We start from the raw sequence: 18,442 nt of genomic DNA on the forward strand, positions 1-18,442 counted from the left end.
GGCTGAAAAGTTTGGGGACCCTGGTTTTAAATCTTAATTGTTGTTGTTTACTCCTTTCCTTATTGTTCCTCTCTCTGTCATCTGCTCTCGCTTTGTCTGCTACTGACCACTCACCTGCCTCTATTCATAACTTAATCGTCACACCCCTTCCTCCACTTGGTTTCTTCTGCCTGTCATCATTCATTCTTTGGTCCACTTTGGTCCCTGTCTCACCCCTCCTCATCTCCTCCTTCTCCTGGTTCCCCCCCCACCACCCTTTCCACATTCAATCTCGATGGAGGATCTCAATGCGAAACACCAAGACTCGATTTCCCTCCACAGATGCTGCCTGGCCCCTTAAATTCTCCAAGCAACTCAATTTTGCTTTGCATTCATCCAACAACACACCATCTCTTGGGTCCTAAGTCTCAAAACTTCTCTTGATGGTCATCTTCTTCTACAATAAAGAATAGTGTCCATTTTGAAATACTTAGTTCCCTTTTTAATATTCATTTAACAGTAGTTTCTTTTTGAATCATGTGATTTTCCTTTATTAATCAGCAATTGACACATTTTCTTTTTTTAAATCTTCAATTGCTTGCAGTTTAGTTGGAGCAGTCAAAATTCTAAATTTCTCACACCCTGCACCTGACCAGAATCTCTGTCTTGGTCTTTGCAAATGGCCAAATATCTCACTGTAAGAATAATAGGTGGAACAAGATTCCAGGAGTATTTAAACTAAACTTTAACTTTATAAATAATAGAATCAAATTGGTCGGCATGGGTAATGTAGTGTTTAGCACCGAGCTATTTCGCTGACCTGGGTTTGAACCTGACACTGTCTGTAAGGAGTTTGTATGTCTTTCCTGTGTCTGCATAGGTTTCCTCCGGGTGCTGCAGTTTCATCCCACATTCCAAGGATGCACGGGGTTAGTAGGTCAATTGGTCACATGGGTGTTTTAGGGCAGCATGGTCCCATCAGTTGGAAGAACCTATTACTGTACTGTATCTCTCAATCAAATTTAAAATTAAAGCATTAAAATGATTCTTGAAATGTTGCCAAAAATACTATGTATAAATTAATTGAATCTCAGAATCACTGTCTGCTCATTAAGAATGAAAATATATTGACTAATAGTTAAGCTTCACTCAACATCACAGAAACAGATGGCCTATTTATTGCTATTTATGGGAGTTTGCTGAATACATAATTGATAATGTACTTCCTACTTTTTAACAGTAAGAGGATGTAATGATGGACCGTAATGAGGAAGGTTAATAATGCAGGTGCAGTGATACTTCAAAAAGGAAATGGAACATAATCCTTGATTGCAAAGGGGATGAGGTCAAAAGTGGTGGAGTCTTGCCCCAACTATGTAAGGGCATTGGTGAGACCACACTGGGTGCAATCTATAAAGCATCAATCTCCTTATTTAACTTGCATTGGAGACAGCTCAGAGGAGATTCATTCAGTTGATTCCTGCAAAGAAGAGACACAGTCCAGTGCAAAAAAAAACCCCACTGTGTCAATGTCAAGCTCTTTGCTTGTATACTCTAATCCCATTATCTGCTTTGGGAAGTATCCTTCTGTGCTTACTAAGTTAATGGTCTGTCTATTTAAATGCCTCTCAAAGATGAGAATAATCTACATGGGGAAAAGGCAGGGGGTAGGAGGAGTTGAGTTCACGGTCAGATCAGCCGTGGTCTTATTGAATGGCGGAGCAGGCTCAATAGGCCGGATGGCTGACTCCTGCTCCTATATCTTTTAAAAAAAAATTTAGACATACAGCATGGTCATAGGCCCTTCTGGCTCACGAGCCTCAATTAACCTCAAAAGTCAACCCTCGAACGTTTTGAAGGGTGGGAGGAAACGGGATCACACAGAGGAAACCCACGCAGACATGGGGAGGATGTACAAGTACAGGCAGAACCTGGCTCGGTGCGCTGAATTGCATTGTGCTATGCAATTGAGATTATTATATTGATGGTTAGGCATGGCAAAAATCAGAAACACTTGAATCAGGTTTGCGTTGGCCAAGCCAGGTTTACCTTTCCACCTGGACCTTTGCTCCAGACCTTTCCTTTTGGACCATGGGTTTCTGCTGAGGCACGGTGGATGGCGCTCCCTCACTCCTGTTCTAATTTTGCTTTATTATTAATGGCAACTTTCACTTTACATTGCCAAAGTTCAAGCTCTGACTTGCCCATTTGATAGCGGAATGACAAGGGGTGCAGCGTGGAAAAAGAGGACGCACTGAATAAATTCAAATCAAAAACCCTGTCGATACTGGAACTTTGAAACAAAAACCAGGGAAGTCATTCAATGATTATATCAATATTCTTAACTGCTCCACTTGCTCAAGTGACCCAATAGATAGTCCCTCTGTTTCCCACCTTCTCAGCTGGAGAAGACAAACATGTTTTTTTTAATCCCTGTATCTCTTGGAGGGTCCAATGGCTACCAGCTGACTTGCTGAGTGTTTCCAGCACTTTATCTATGATTTGTTATTGCCACGTCACTCGTGCACTATGAGAGGAGAGGGCGAGGGAGACGTGTCAGCATCATAAAAGATCCCATCATTCTAATAACAACGTGGACTCACTGGTCCCTTCGGGTCGAAGCATAGAACACGACAGCAGGTCCTTTGGCCCATTTAGTCCATGATGAACCATTATTCTGCCGAGTCCCACCGGGACTCCCACACCCCTCGCATCCATAGGAGCCTGTCTGGTTTAAATCTGCCTTGTGTTTCACGTTAAACGGGTCGAGTAATAATTTGCGTTTAACTTCATGAACAACCCTATCGGGATCCTACTTCAAACATGACATTTCTGAGCCAACTTGGCTGGGCTGCAGGGGAGAGATGTGGTGCATTTGCTGCTCACATGTGACCAAGCCATTCATTCAGTTCCTTGGCATACTCGATGAGCATGAAACTCATTCAAGCTGGAAACAGATTTAAAAGAAAAACCTCTCAGTAATTTGAATTGTTTTAATATTAATGGAAATATCGTCCATGCAACAAGCCCCAAGGGTCAAAGGCAACAAGGTGTAGAGTAACAGCAGGGCAGTTCCACCCCGTTTCCCGGCTCTGGAGGCGGCGTTTGGGAGGCTCGTTCCCTCCTGCCTCTTCATTGACTTTAAATGCAGAGAAGGTTTGAAAGTTTGTTCAGAACCTGAGATGCGTCACTAGATGTTTGCACCTTCGCCCTGCGGAGTTGATGGGCAGATAAGGGCGACTCGCACGCCAGGAGGGAGAGATCAGACAGGGAGGAAAGCTCTAAACCGGGAGGGTTGCAAATCGGTGGGGGGAGAGGGGGGAGAAGGGGGAGGGGAGACGGGGGGTAGAGGGGAGACGGGGTGTAGAGGGGAGAGGGGAGAGGGGAAGAGGGGAGAGGGAGAGGGGGAGAGGGGAGAGGGGAGAGGGGGGGTAGAGGGGAGACGGGGTGTAGAGGGGAGAGGGGAGAGGGGGAGAGGGGAGAGAGGGAGAGGGGGAGAGGGGAGAGGGGGAGAGGGGAGAGGGGGAGAGGGGAGAGGGGGAGAGGGGGAGAGGGGGAGAGGGGAGAGGGGAGAGGGGAAGAGGGGAGAGGGAGAGGGGGAGAGGGGAGAGGGGAGAGGGGGAGAGGGGAAGAGGGGAGAGGGAGAGGGGGAGAGGGGAGAGGGGGGGTAGAGGGGAGACGGGGTGTAGAGGGGAGACGGGGTGTAGAGGGGAGAGGGGAGAGGGGAGAGGGGAGAGAGGGAGAGGGGGAGAGGGGAGAGGGGGAGAGGGGAGAGGGGGAGAGGGGAGAGGGGGAGAGGGGAGAGGGGGAGAGGGGGAGAGGGGGAGAGGGGAGAGGGGAGAGGGGAAGAGGGGAGAGGGAGAGGGGGAGAGGGGAGAGGGGGGGTAGAGGGGAGACGGGGTGTAGAGGGGAGAGGGGAGAGGGGGAGAGGGGGAGAGGGGAGAGGGGGAGAGGGAGAGGGGGAGAGGGAGAGGGGGAGAGGGGAGAGGGGGAGAGGGGAGAGGGGAGAGGGGGAGAGGGGGAGAGGGGGAGAGGGGAGAGGGGGAGAGGGAGAGGGGGAGAGGGGAGAGGGGGAGAGGGGAGAGGGGGAGAGGGGGAGAGGGGGAGAGGGGAGAGGGGAGAGGGGAAGAGGGGAGAGGGAGAGGGGGAGAGGGGAGAGGGGGGGTAGAGGGGAGACGGGGTGTAGAGGGGAGAGGGGAGAGGGGGAGAGGGGGAGAGGGGAGAGGGGGAGAGGGAGAGGGGGAGAGGGAGAGGGGGAGAGGGGAGAGGGGGAGAGGGGAGAGGGGAGAGGGGGAGAGGGGGAGAGGGGGAGAGGGGAGAGGGGAGAGGGGGAGAGGGGAGAGGGGAGAGGGGGAGGGGACGGAGGAGAGGGGGAGAGTGGGAATGAATCTGAGATAGCGAAGGGGAGAGACGACAGCCTTTCCCTCCCCCTGACACCGCCGCGTCCCCTCCAGCGGATCGTGTTCAGCTTCGGAGCGCAGTCCCCCCCGTGCTTCTCCTGGCGCTGACGGGCTTATCCCAGGGTGGCGAGGTCAAGCTCCTCCGGCACTTGAGCGGGGGCTTGCCCGGCCCCCTTGAAGAGGCGACGCTTGAGCCGGCTCCGCTTTCAATGCACAAGCCATGGAGAAGTACGAGACCCTGGCGTCCGACACCGCCTTGAGCACCTTGGTGGCGGTGCTGGTCTACGTGGTGCTGAAGGTGAGCGTGGACGGGTACCGGCGGTGGCGAGCCCGGACCCGCGTGCTGGTGGTGGGCTCGGGTCCGGTGGGACTGGCCGCCGCTCTGATCGCCGCCCGCTCGGGCAAGGTGCAGCGCCTGGTGCTGCTGGAGGAGCGCTGCCGCCCGGCTCTGCTCGCCAGACCGCAGCAGATCGCGCTGGACTCCCGCAGTGTCCGCTTCCTCCTGGCGCTCGGCGTGGACTTTGACAACATGGAAGGCTGCTGGCAGGGCGAGCACTTCTTCACCAAGGTCGGCGTCTTTCAAGAATACCTGCTCAGTCTGCTGGAGAAGAGGAAGCAGGAGATGGAAATCCAGATCCACCTTGGGACCAAGGTAAACCCCCCCACAACAGGCCCTTCGTCCCATCGCGCCCATGCCAACCCAGTCCACCGCTTGCTCTTTGCCCCCCCATCCCGGGACGATTTGTGCAGGGCGTTTCTGGATGGGCTTCCTCTCCAAGGACTTTGTGGTGGCTCCTCCCAAAAGCAACGGATGATTTGTTTGTGGATGTAGCGCTATTGATCCAGAGAGTTGTCTATTAATAGGCTTGAATCACCTTAAGACCTCTCCCATGTTGCTGGCCTGGCTTCGGCAGGGACTGAGGGCGTAACAGAGTTCCTGGAGGGAGGGAGGGAGGAGTCGCAGGTTCAGGGCCAGCTCGCAAAATGCCCCACGGTGGACATGAAGACTGGTCCTGCGTGTTTTGCACCCAGAACGGTGGATTGTCCTTGAGAAAAGACTTGAATTCCGAAGGGCTGGAGAAACTCAGCAGGTCTCGCAGCCCCCGCAGGAAGAAATGGGTAACCAACTTTTCGGATCCCTCTGCGAGTCTCCCTTTCCCTACCCCTCTCGCCAACTCCCCATCCCCTTCCTTTGCCTCTCCTACCCCCAACACCTGGGCTGTTTTTCTCCCCTCCTACTTGCCTATTACCTGCCGGTCTGTATTCTTTCCCCTACCCCTTCCTCCCTCCCTGTCCTGCCTGAAGAAGGTCCCAGACCTGAAACTTTGCTTCCGATGAACACTGTGTGACCTGCTGAGTTTCTCCACCACGTTTGTATTGCACTGGACCAAACCTCGGCAGACTTTCTTGTTTAACAGCAGTGGATAATTATCAGTTTAGAAAGGAGTGAGTGATCAGGATAATGCCACCTGGGATTACTGTATTTTGGGTTTTATGCATCCACCTGGATGAGATGATGCCTTGGTGGGTTCATTGTCTTTAGTACTGCCCTGGGATACCAACCCCAATGATGCTCTCCCCAACGTGCAATTTGAACGAATTATTTGAAGCTGCAAGAATGTCTCTATTGAAGCCAATAAAGTGGCTCTTTCAGCAATTCACTTGCCTGATCCTGCCTCTCCCTTCACCTTTGTAGTTGGGTTTCTGCCCTCTTGCCCTTCCTGAAGAAGGGCTTTGACTTAAAGTGGCCACTGTCCCGTTGCCTTCATGGATGCTGCCTGAACTGCTCGAGTCCTCCAGTATTTTGTGTGTGGCTCCATTTTTCCAGCATCTAAGCTTTTTTGTTTGCCTCTTTTAGGCTTTCGAAACCTGTGGTGCATTTTTATGGCTGGCAGAACTCGCCCTCGATAACTTCTTTGACTCATCCCACTTTCTCTAGGTCAAAGGGGTAGCCGTGAGTACCCGCATGGGCCCTACCTAGGCCTGCCGTTTTGTTAGCTACATGGAGCAATCCATGTTAAAACCCTACCCTCAATTCTTGCTCTGCTACATTGACAACTAGTTTGGTGCTGCCTCATGCCCTCAGGAGGAGCTCATCAACATTGTCCATTCTGCTGCCAACTTTGACCATGACTTCAAATTCACTTGGTCCATGTCTCTGTCACCATCTCAGGGAACAAACTCTTGGCAGATCTTCCACAAACCCAACCACACTCACGACTACCTAGACGATAGCACTTCACACTCTGCCCGCTGTAAGGATTCCATTCCCTTCACTCAATTTCTCCATCGCATCTGCTCCCATGAAGCCTTCCATGCCAGATCATCAGAGATATCCTCCTTCAAACAAATGTGGCTTTCCCTCCACAGCCATCACCCACACATGTGTCCTGGTCCCCTCTGGCCCCATACGCAACAAGGACAGGATTCCCTTTGTCCTCCCCAACCATCCCACCAACCTCCATGTCCAACATATCCTCCTCTGCCATTTCTGTCACCTATTAATCCCACAACTAGACACTTATTCCTCGCTCCACCTTCCACAGGGGGTGTTCCCTCTGTGGCCCCCTTGTCCACTCTTTCTCCCCACCAATCATCCCCTTGGCACCTATCCCTGTGACTGAAGGAGATGCTCCACTTTGTTCTCACATAACCTCTCTTCCCATCATTCAGGTCCCCAAACAGTCCTCCCAAGCAACGTTTAATTTACTGCACTGCCATTCTGGCCCAAGAGCCCCTGCTGTCCAAATACCCCATTTAACCTATAGCTCCCATACATTATGATGGTGGGAGAAAACTGAAGCACCAGGAATGAATCTGCAGGGGTCATCTACTGCAACCAGTGCTCCCGTTGTGGTCTCCTCTACATCAAAGAGACTGGGAGATCACTTTGAGCATCTCTGCTTTGTCTACTCGAATAGTGTGGATCTCCCAGAGGCCACCCATTTCAATTCCACATCCTTTCTCCTTGCTGACATGTCTGTCATGCAAGACTGAGACCACCAGCAAATTGGAGGAACAACATCTCGTCTTCTGAATCAAATCAATTCTCACCTCTGCTCTTATCTACCTTTTGTTGATCTGGACATCCCCCCCCTCCCCCGGCCTGTTGCAGTTGTGTACTTACCTTTGTCGGGAGCGGTGCCAACCACTCCTGATGGCGTAAGCAATATGACGCCTGGGGGGTAAAGGCATGCATATGTTGAACATCAGTATACAGGAAATTAATCTCAGATGCAGGAGGAGGAGAGTAAGAGTGTCAGGATCACCTGTGTTGCAGTGAGAAGATCAGAGAAGTTTAGCTGGGTGGTGTTTTTGGGAGCTTCAGAAGGCAATATTGTGTCTAGTGAATAATAAAAGAAAGTCGACTTCATGGTGCGCTGATAGAAACGAGTGAGTGCATTCTTTATTTGTTTGTAAGCGGTGTTAAGTCAGAGCCATTACAGGCCAGTCTTCAGTCTCTTTATTCTTGTACTTTCCTGTTTGCTTATTCCTGGAAGAAGAGCTCTGGCCTGAAACGTCAGTCATGTATCTTTATGAACGCTGCGAGACCGGCTGAGTTCCTCCAGCATTTCTGTGTCTTTACTACAATCGCAACATCTGCAGATGTTCATGTTTCACTATTTTTAATGTATTTGCTTGTCCAGTTTTCCCAGATATAATGCAGTGTAAACTCAAACTTTGGTTCTATTGGCACGTGTAGATGTGAAAGAGTTAATATTGATTTTTAAAAGTCCTTTTTGGAAGGTTCGGAGTACGGAGCATGGAAATAATCCTGAAGCTGCCTACCTTGTATCCAAATTGCTTTTTAAGTTATTATGTGGCAAAATCATAGCCTGTGTATCAAGATTGGCCATAGTACAATTTGTAAAGTAACTGGAAATGTTGAGTATTTTCTACTAGTTAACATTATATTCATCTTGGTGACTTGTGACTGAATCATTATATTCAGTTCTGAGATGGTGATGGGATACATTGCTTCATTCTATCTCAGTGGTTCTCAACCTTTTTCTTTCCACTCACATCCCACTTTAAGTAATCCATCGGTGTTCTGTGATTAGTAAGGGATTGCTTAAGGTGGTAAGTGGGTGGAAAGAGAAAGGTTGAGAACCACTGTTTTAATTGTACCTCATTGACTCGTTATGTGCACGGTTTCATAACTCCAAAGGAAATGGACAGTGACAATTTTTCTCAAGCAAAATATTTCATTAACAATTGGGTCCAGAGCAGTGATTCTCAACCTGCCCTTCCCACTCCCTTACTAATCAGAGCACCAATGGCAGAGGGATTACTTAAAGTGGTATGTGAGTGGAAAGAAAATGGTTGAGAATTGCTATCTATCCACTTTTCTCTGATAACAATTTAAATTGTTTCTATAATTAATTGCCTCAATGATCTATAGAACAAGCAGATTTTTTAAACCATTGAAATATTTTGCCTACTAGTTGTTTGCTTTTCTTTATGATATAAATTACACATAGTTTATTCATTACCCCCCTGACCTAGAAGGCAGTTACTCTGGAAGTTTGTGTGTCACAAGTAAATGTGGGTGACATGGATTTTAAGTTCGTCCCATCAGAGACATTTGGACTGATCATTAGTAATTGACTGAGGGGCATTTAACCCTTTCATTTTGCATTGACTTTTGTTGTTCATTTTTCCTTCCTTCACAACCTTGACCTGGAGCAAATCCCTAAATTCCTATGATGCTCTGCATGGGCCTGCTAACCTTTTCCTGGGCGGTACAGTTAACGTAGCAGTTAGCAACGGGTTATTATAGTGCCTGTGACCTGGGTTCAAATCTGATGCTGTCTGTAAAGGAGTTTGTACGTTCACCCCATGTCTGCATGGTTTCCTCTATGGTCCAGTTTCCTCCCCCTCCCCCCTTCATAATGTAGGTTAATTGGGTATTTGGGTGGCACGGGCTCGTGGGGCAGAAGGGCCTGTTACTGTGAAGTATGTCTAAATTTTTTTTAAATGAAAAATGTGTGTATTGCACATAACTCTCGTGTCTGCAGACTTTCTCGTTTAGCTCAACTTAGTTGAGTCCATCTCTTGTTTTGAGTTGGATGTAGGAAAACTACACAAAATAGCTTTAAGAGCAGGGGTGTTGCCCCTTGCGTTGCTAAAGCACTGATTAACTGGTGATTTGATTATCACTTTATTGGAGATGGATGTCTGCAAATTTGTTGCAGTAGTTTCTACACCCCAGCAGACAATATTTTTAAGCTTAATTGGCTCCAGATGTTAGAATGACTCTTAAGTCATGAACATTCTCATGCAATTTGGATATTTTGCCTTCTGCTCAGTAACAGTATTCATTCGTCTATGTAGCTTGGCAATGTGTGGACCAAAATCACTACCTCGGGAATTGTATTTGCTAGTAAAATTGCCTGTTGGATATTGCTCATATCAGTTTTCTTTGGTAATCTTGAACTATTCACACACAAATGGGGTGGACGTGTGGCATGAAGGACAAACTCCAGAGATCAAAATTTGCTTGGGGGGGGGGGGGATTGAAAGAGCATTATGCTAATGAAGAATCAATTGATGATTTGGGGGAAATTCTCAATGTTTGGGCTTGCTGGATGATTGTGCACCATTTAACATCGTCTGAGTTTCAAAATTGTACTTATCAAAAGTTATTGTTCGTAAATAATGTCGGGTCTTTGATAAGATTCTTGTCACCCCATTTGGATTATTATCTTCTAGGAAAGATCAATTGAAAATGAGGAATTTTTTTGCTGCAGCTAATGAATTCTTTGTGGTTTGTATAATATTTCCTGTTCCTAATTCATGAAGCTACCTTGTCATTATTGGAGTTTTGGAGTCAGAACCACTGAGCTGAGAAACAGATTCCTCCCATGGGCAGTGAGATAGCTGAGCTCATACAAACCCTCTTATTTTAGAATTTGTCTATACACACTGTGGACATGTATCATTTGTGTGTGTGTGTATTATGTGTTTACAGTGATTTACACAAAGCACGCTGTTTCATTGGGTTGTACTTGTACAATCAGATGATAAATGCAGAGTAAAGCTGGCTGAATGAAGTTGGTCAGTTATAAAAGTACAATACACTTTCCCAGGAACATGAAGCACACAAACATTGTAAGTATAACTAACACAGTTCTTCCCCCTCCCCCCTTCTGCCCTCATTGTTTTGCCCCCAGCTCTGCGTGTGCATGTCTCTTCCCTTTCCTCCCCACCCCCCCCCCCCCAATTTCCTTTCACACAGCCAAAATGAGTTCTCGCCTCTCTTTGTAATATCCAAAGAACACCATTTGTTCACCTGGACTCCCTCCACCAGCCAGTCTTCTCTTTATTCTGACTCTTCCCTGTTCTTTGGTTTTTCATGACGAAGGACTCAGACTGAAACATAGGCAATATATCTTTACCTCCTATGGACACTGCAAGACTCGCCGAGTTTCTCCAGTATTTCTATGTTTTAATTGGAAAAAGCCTGGGAACAGGACCTACAACATTTAATCTCTGAAGAAACTTGGTGCTTCATTTTCAAATTGGTTAATACTTCATCTTTGTGTGCCTGCTACTCCCTCCTCCAATTTAAAGTATTATGCAGATGTATTTTCTTGTTGTGATAGATGCAATAATGGAGATGCTTCATTAATTCATATACTGGACATGCCAGAGCCTTGAGAAATACTGGAATGAAGTATTTCAAACTTTTTCTGTACTTTTTAAAGTTGATTTTAAGCCTATAACTGCCGTGTTTGCAACTGGAGCGAGTGACCCAAGTCGAACAGCATCAGATCTGCATGTATTAGCTTTTGCTTCGCTTATAGCTAGGAGTGCAGATGGAAGGACGTTGCTTCACCTACTCAATGCCTACGTGGCGTCATATTTAGATTTAGACAAGATGAGATACTCACTTTCTGATTTAAATTTTCAAACACTGCAAGGACCTTTTATGAATTATTTTCGGAATCTCTGATTTAATATAAATGACGAAGAAGGTAATTTATTACTTTGATAAGGAATTCTTTTTCCTCTCCTTACCAAAAAGCTTCATATTTGGTAGTGGGTTTAGATCTTTTAATAATAAAATAATATATTACTGTCATATAATTTGTTTAATTGAGAATCCAGGTACCTTGGTTGAATTGGTATGATTTAGTGTAATGTACTTTTTAAAACTTTTAATATGTATTCTTATGTACTCTATTTTTTGATGTGGAATTTCAATTAAAAAAATATTGAAAAAGAGAAAGATGCTAAATATTCAGTTGGCTGGAAAAATAAGAAAATTGTGCTGGGTCTGTCATGCAACCAAATTTTTGGTCCAGAAGTCGTGTTGTGTTTGGGGTTGGATGGATCTAGATCCTCCAACCTAGGGTTGCTGGGCCTCTGTACTTTCTGCCTGAGGTAGGAGTGCAAGGCCAGGATGATGGCAATCTTTTCTAATTTAGATGCTTGAGAAGTGAAAACAAACAAATTTCAATATTAGACAGATACTTCCTTCAGAGCATCTTCCTCACACTATGTGGTTTCGGTTTTGAAATTCTGTGCTGCTGCTTTCTAAAACTAGAGCAGTTGAGAATGTCCCACATGGTACAAGGTGATTTATTGGTACTTTTTTTAGTGCCAGTATTTGCTTCGTTTGTTCTCATTGCATTTTTCAGTGGCTCTGATGAGACATTGCTTAACTGTTCAAATCGGCTGGAAAAGGCAGGAAACATGAAAAGTATTTGCATTTTAGAAATTTTGAGAGGTTTACTGTTGAAATGTCTGTAAGGAACATGTGACTTGTGTATGGGAAGGTCTTGTACTGTGAGCCATGCAGTCAATTTGTTGTCGCTGCATATGTGGAGAACCGAGAGGGGTGGGACCTCATGATGGCGTTGGTGAGATCACGCTTACAGTACCGTGTGTCCTGTCAGTCACTAGGGGCATAGCTAGGTTTTAATGTGGGGGGGGGGGGGGAGCGAGAGCACATAAAGGTGCCACAACCACAGCTGTGCGTGCATGTGCAAACAAGTTTTGCAATCAGCGCACACTCAGTGAGAATCCAAATGATACGAGATATTGCATATTGTTTATTCATTTACAAGCTGGCTTCATGATTAGGCATTAAACAAGGAGAAAAGCTGCATCTATATTATCAAAGGTACAGTAAATGGTGTTGCAGTTTCACTGTTGCCAACTCAGTAGGCTCTACACAAATTTTCTAGCTTCAGAATTAATTGGTCCAGTTTTGAAACATTACTACTTAAAATAAAACTATTTATTCTCACTGCCGATGAAAGGTTTCTAGATACTGAAGGGAAAAGATCAATTAGTCTTGGTCCAAGTGTAGAGATTAGCAGACAATATCCCACATTTAAAGGTAGGGTTTTCAGGAGTGAAGTCGGGGAAATACGTCCTCAGACAGAACTGTCGGCATTTGAGGCTCCCTTCCATCCGATCTTTTTTTTTTTCTGAGACAAGGAAAATAGTGTTTATTATTATCCAGAGTAATTTCAGTAATTTGTCTTATCAGTAACAGAAATTGTCCAATACTTTTGTTAACCCAAGCATCAATTATTACGCCCTTGTATTCCAGATATTTTTCCTTTAAATTTTGCTGGCTTTCATCTGGAGATGTTAAGCATTTGAAACTGAATAGAAGACTGGTATTCACAACTGAGTAGGTGAAGGCCAGAGGAGCAGAGTATACAGTCACACGTATTGCATAGTTTTTTTTTATTGCCCATTCTATCTCTATCTCAGGTGACAAACTAGCCACGGATATCTATTACAAACACAGAGACTCTCATGGCTACCTGGATTATACCTCTTCCCATTCCCATCCCTTCCATCTGATCTTAAACAGAAAGAAAAATCCAAATGCAATATTAAAACTGTTTGCGAAACAGAGAGGAATGAAGTTTTTTTAAAAAGTGCTTTTATTTTATGCAATTTTAAAACAAAAACTAGAATTTCCCAGTGAAAAGTCACCAATAACAGATGAAGAGTAGATTGCAGGAACACAACCAACTGCAGATGGAAAATCTCCTACAAGGCAAAATGGTCAGGGAAGGGAGGAAGGATGGGATGGAAATAACCCGACAACGTGAAGGCACACATCTCAGCGTCTTCAACTGAAGTCATTAATAAAATGAAATGGGCTTTGCAAGGAATTCCCTTTGCAAATTTTGCTGCAGCCTGTGTAATACTCCTGAAGGCCTGGCCACATGGATAGCACAAACAATAATGCTACCTTGATTCAAAAACAAAATCTAGGTTTGCATTTTTCATCGTTAAAAATGCATTACAACCTCTTAGGAAAGGTCATGCAGCTTAACGACAGACCGCGGGGAAGGAGGCAAGCTTTGGGGGAAAAAGTCTGACACTTTCCAACACAACGTCTGAGAAAAAACTTGGGCCTTAATACTCAAAAGGGAGTTAAATCCACCACAGTGCTGTTAATGAATCAACTTACAAACAGAATCAGATCCACGTCACCCAAGAATGGACTTTTATGAAATATACTACAAATTCTGATTTAAAAAAAAATTCAAATGGAAAAAAAAATCCAAGGCCAATGTCAATTACTGGATATATAAAAATAAAAGTTGCAACAGACCATCTTGGTGCATGGGTGCACACAAAAGACTCAACATGATCATTTACAAATGAATTCTTCTATGCATCTGCTGGTTTGTTGTCTTTTTTTCCATTGGGTGGGTTGAGTAGAGCAGTGATTGTTGTTTGTGGTTTGAAATGCAGCCCCCGACATCTGACTCCGAACCCTCTCCTTGGCCTACTGCACCTGCATAGCGACAGGTGTTTGGAGCTCTGGTGTAGGCTGAGGGATTCAGTGGTGCCTGATTTTTGAACTGTGAGACCACAGCATCTGCCTCACATGCCGCGGTCTCTAAGCACAGTACAAAACTATGTGGGAGGGATGTGGGGGTTAGGGGTGCTGCCGAGCTGAAAAGGTGGCTAGCTACGTACCCCTGTCGGTTACCCAGTGATAAGCTGGAAGGGGGTGAGGAGGAGATTCGCCAGGATGTTGTTGACACTGGAGGGCTTGAGTTGTTGAGAGATGTTCAATGGGCTGGGTCTGCATTCCCTGGAGCATGGGAGGCTGATGGGGGTGACCTTGTAGAAGTTTATAAAATCAGAGGGACATGGATAGGGTGAATGCTCACAGTCTTCCCCCCCACACCCAAATCCCCAGAGCAGACTGTTCTAAAACACAGGTTTATGGTGGAAGAGGAAAAATTACAAGGTATCTGAGGGATAACGTCACTCTTTCAGTTCATATCAAGAAACTACAGAAGTACATAAAATTACAATATTCAAAAGACATTTGAACAGAAATATGGACCATATCTGACTTGTTGGGTGAGCCAAGAATGCCAACTTGGACAAGTTGGGTCCAAGGCCCTGTTTTGTGCTGTGACTGTCCCTATGTGTGTTGGTAAATCTTGGGTGTAATCTTTTTGAATTGAGTTGAGTGTCCTTCCAATGAATTAAGGCTGACCTTCATTTTCAATGCTCAACAGAGCAGTCGTTGTTTCTGAATTGTAGAACTCTGATCAGTGACCGTTTGGGCTGTTTGAATGCTAAAACTTGTCCTTCACATGAGTCACTGAGCATTTGTAGCATCTCTGCCCTGGAGGGTGGAAAGTACTCCATTGCATTATTTAAAGCTGGGGAGGGCATTGAACCCATGAACTGTCTACTTAATCTGTCAAGCTTTGCAGAAAAAAAATGGAAAAAGGATATTGTGATCTATTTCTAATTCTGATCAGATTTTGTCTCTGTAATTCATCTTAAATTTAGTTTCTCTAATTGAATACTACATCAAGGTGTCATCCGGGAATCTGTGAAGTAATGAGAGTTAAAATTTTGAGCAATGTTTGTGGATGTAATTATTTGTTTATCAGGCAACTTGTTTTTTTTTCTTTTTCAACATACAATAGACAATGCACAGAATACACAGAGAGAATAAGGATACAGGATTGAAAATATTACAATATACAACAATCAGTAAATAGTAACACTCAAAGGAAAAAAGAATTTGCTTTATAGTTTAAAACCCCTTATACTAATCTGAAAGGGTGGTGGGGGGGGGGGGGGGGAAAGCAAAAACTGGAGAGCCTTGGATCATCCTTCATCAAACACAGAAGCCTTGTTCTCACCCAAAGGAGAAACTTAATGGTATCAGATAGGGATGATAAATCAGAGAAAACGATAGAAATTATATCAAACAAAAATATTGTATGAATGGGCACTGTCTCTTCAAATTTAAGAGATCAAATGTTGCACTTTTATTTTTCTAAGTACAAACAGGCGATGGTTTGTGAAAACCAATGAACGATAGTAGGAGGGGTAGGATCCTTCCATTTAAGAAGAAATCCTCTGATGAGCCGAAGCTCGTACCCACTGTTAGAATCCAGTTATGTGAAACACCAGTGGCGTAGTCCAGGACGAAGAGCTGGTTGAACCCGCTATTCATTGGGGCGACTCTCTTAAAGTGTCTCCTTATCCCTGCTAAGTAAGAGTTGCCCAGTCAGAGGCTTCATCCGTAAATCTGCACCTAAAACTCCAAAAAGAGCAGTTAAGGGATTTGGTTGTGAATCAATTGTAAGAATTACTGAAAGAGGACCAAAGATTTTTTTTTTTCAATATCTTTCTAAAACTGGACAGGACTAAAACATCCGGGTCAAAGAAGCCACTTGCGAATTACACCTGTCAGATTGGATTAAAATTAGGAAAAATATAGGCAAGTTTGTCAGATATCACAGGGTCCTTGGTCTTTTCCTGGATTCTAGTTGGCACTGTTTGGTTCTTCTCAAAGCGGACATAGGTGTTCAGCTCATCGGGTAATGAAGCATCGCAGCCATCGATAGTGTTTGCCCTCCCTTTGTAGGCTGTGATGACCTGCATTCCTGCCATAGCTGGTGTGTATCAGTTTCTGTCTTTTAGCTTCTTCCAGAATTGCCACGTTGCTTCGAAGTGACCTTCCACAGGCTGTACCTGGACTTTTTGTAAAGATCTAGATCCCCTGCCTTAAACACCCTTGTTTTCACCCTCAGCAGGTTGTGGTTTCTCTGATTCATCCAGAGCTTCTGGTTGGGGGCTTCTGGTTGGGGAACGCCCGGTATTTCCACGAGGGCACACACTCATCCACGCAGGTCTTGATGAAGTCAGTGACGCCTGTTGCATATTCGTTCAAGTCGATGGATGAGTTATTGAATATGTTACAATCCATTGATTCAAAGCTGTCCTGAAGCTGCTCCTCCCTCGACCACACCTTTGCTGTCTTTACCATTGGTGCTGTGGTCCTCAGTCTCTGCTTGTACATTGGAACAAGTCGTCCAGCCAGGTGATGGGACTTGGCGAAGTGCAGACGTGGTATGGCTCAGTATGCGTTTTTCATGATGGGTAGCAGTGGTTGAGTGGCATTTTACTTTATTTTCAGTCACATTCTTTGAAAACATTTAACCGGCGCTGCATCTGCAGGTTCCTCCCCTCCACAGAGCCACTAGAAGATGAATGATAACATTATAGATAATTAACCCCCCCCCCCACCCCCAATCAAGTTTACAGATGAAGCCTCTGACTGGGGCAACTCTTACTTAGCAGGGATAAGGAGACACTTTAAGCGAGTCGCCCCAACGAATAGCGGGATCAACCAGCTCTTCATCCTGGACTATGCCATTGGTGTTTCACATAATTGGATTCTAACAGTGGGTACGAGCAAAGGACGACCAAGGCACTCTACTGGCTGAATATTTGTTCCCATCTTCTCCAAAGGTTTGTGTTACTTCAGCGAACTTTTAGTGTTACAATTTTAAACTTGCGTGTTTTTACCAATTATTTTGTTTACTTTCCTTTTTTTTGTTTGCTGGTTGCTTAAATTCCTGATACCAGGGGTTTTACTGTATTTATTATCGAACTCTATTACATTTATTGCCATTTAGTTTTTGTAGATTGTACCCTGTACCAGTTCAGCTACAGCAATTTTTAAAAAAATGGTGTAGATGTACAATGTATATGATGTGCAAGCTCACTGTTGCACTTAGTATTGTTGTTACCCCTTTGTTAAGAAAATGCTTCATTAATCAGAGTGCTTTGTTACATGATGTCCCATTTTCCTTTTTAGGTTTTCAAAATGTGAGATTCCTTGCTGCTGTTATCCTGTTTCCAGTTCAGATGTAGCTGGTCCTTAAAATTCTGTCTGGCTTCATTCAACCACCAGCTCATTCCTCTTCAGGGCTGTCACACATTCTCTTCCTCCTGTTTTCTCAATTTAAACAAAGTTTCCTTCATTTAAAATACTTGGAACTCTTTCCCAAAGGGTCGCAGCTCAGTTATAATGTAAAACTGAGTTCAGACAGTGTTTCAGCAATGTTAATTCCCTCCAGCATGCTGCCCAAGTACACCCATGTGACCAGTTGACCTACAAACCCTTTGTTTTTGAAAATGGAGGACCCCCCCCCCCGCCCCGCAGTCATGGGGAGAACGTACATTCTCCTTGTGGATAGCAGTGGATTCTAACATGGGTCGCTGGCGCTGTAATAGTTTTGTGCTGACCGTGCCTTCTCCAAGGATTAGTTGAGTTATATTTGTGGATTCATGGGTTGGGGAAGTGGAAAGCAGTCATTCAAAGCAGCATAACAAATAAACATGGAGATTAAAGCAAAGATGTATACAGCGAGGTCATCAACTATCCTCAATGGGGGCCCTGGGGACTACAGCACATTGAAGTACCTCGTGAAACATGATTTTTCTTTGTTTTTATGTAGACAGAAGAAGTACAGAAACCAAAACTTGACTGCTTCAAAGCAGACAGGGGTTATGGAAGTCATTTGGGGTATTTATACAGCACAGGCATGTGAGCACAAAGGGCCTGTTAACCTGCTGTATGTCTAAATTTAAATTCACAAGGAAGGGTGCCCGTAAACTTTGAGCAGAGTCCTCAGATTTGTTGTCAGAGTACATACATGACATCGCATACAACCCTAAGATTCTTTTTCCTGCTGGGCAGGCAGAGTCACCACTTGATCGTGCAAAGAAAAAAATTGTAAACGTGTAACCAAATAAAGAAA

The 18,442-nt window shown here is 45.0% G+C and overlaps 1 protein-coding gene across 5 annotated transcripts in view; it reads left to right on the forward strand.

The window, feature by feature from the left end:
• The first annotated feature begins 4,308 nt into the window (after positions 1-4,308).
• Positions 4,309-18,442, forward strand: part of LOC138745036 (uncharacterized) — a 63,111-nt gene continuing 48,977 nt past the window's right edge. For 4 of the 5 annotated variants that reach the window (XR_011345921.1, XR_011345920.1, XM_069902082.1 and 1 more), the window contains exon 1: positions 4,309-5,031. Coding sequence is in view for 3 of the 5 variants with exons in the window: in XM_069902082.1 (XP_069758183.1) it covers positions 4,600-5,031 (432 nt within the window). In the remaining 2 variants the exon portion in view is untranslated. The remainder of the gene's footprint in view (positions 5,032-18,442) is intronic. The other variant, XM_069902080.1, reaches the window with a different exon arrangement.

Source organism: Narcine bancroftii, chromosome 10 (genome assembly GCF_036971445.1).
Source record: "Narcine bancroftii isolate sNarBan1 chromosome 10, sNarBan1.hap1, whole genome shotgun sequence".
NCBI classification, from domain to species: Eukaryota; Metazoa; Chordata; class Chondrichthyes; order Torpediniformes; family Narcinidae; genus Narcine; species Narcine bancroftii.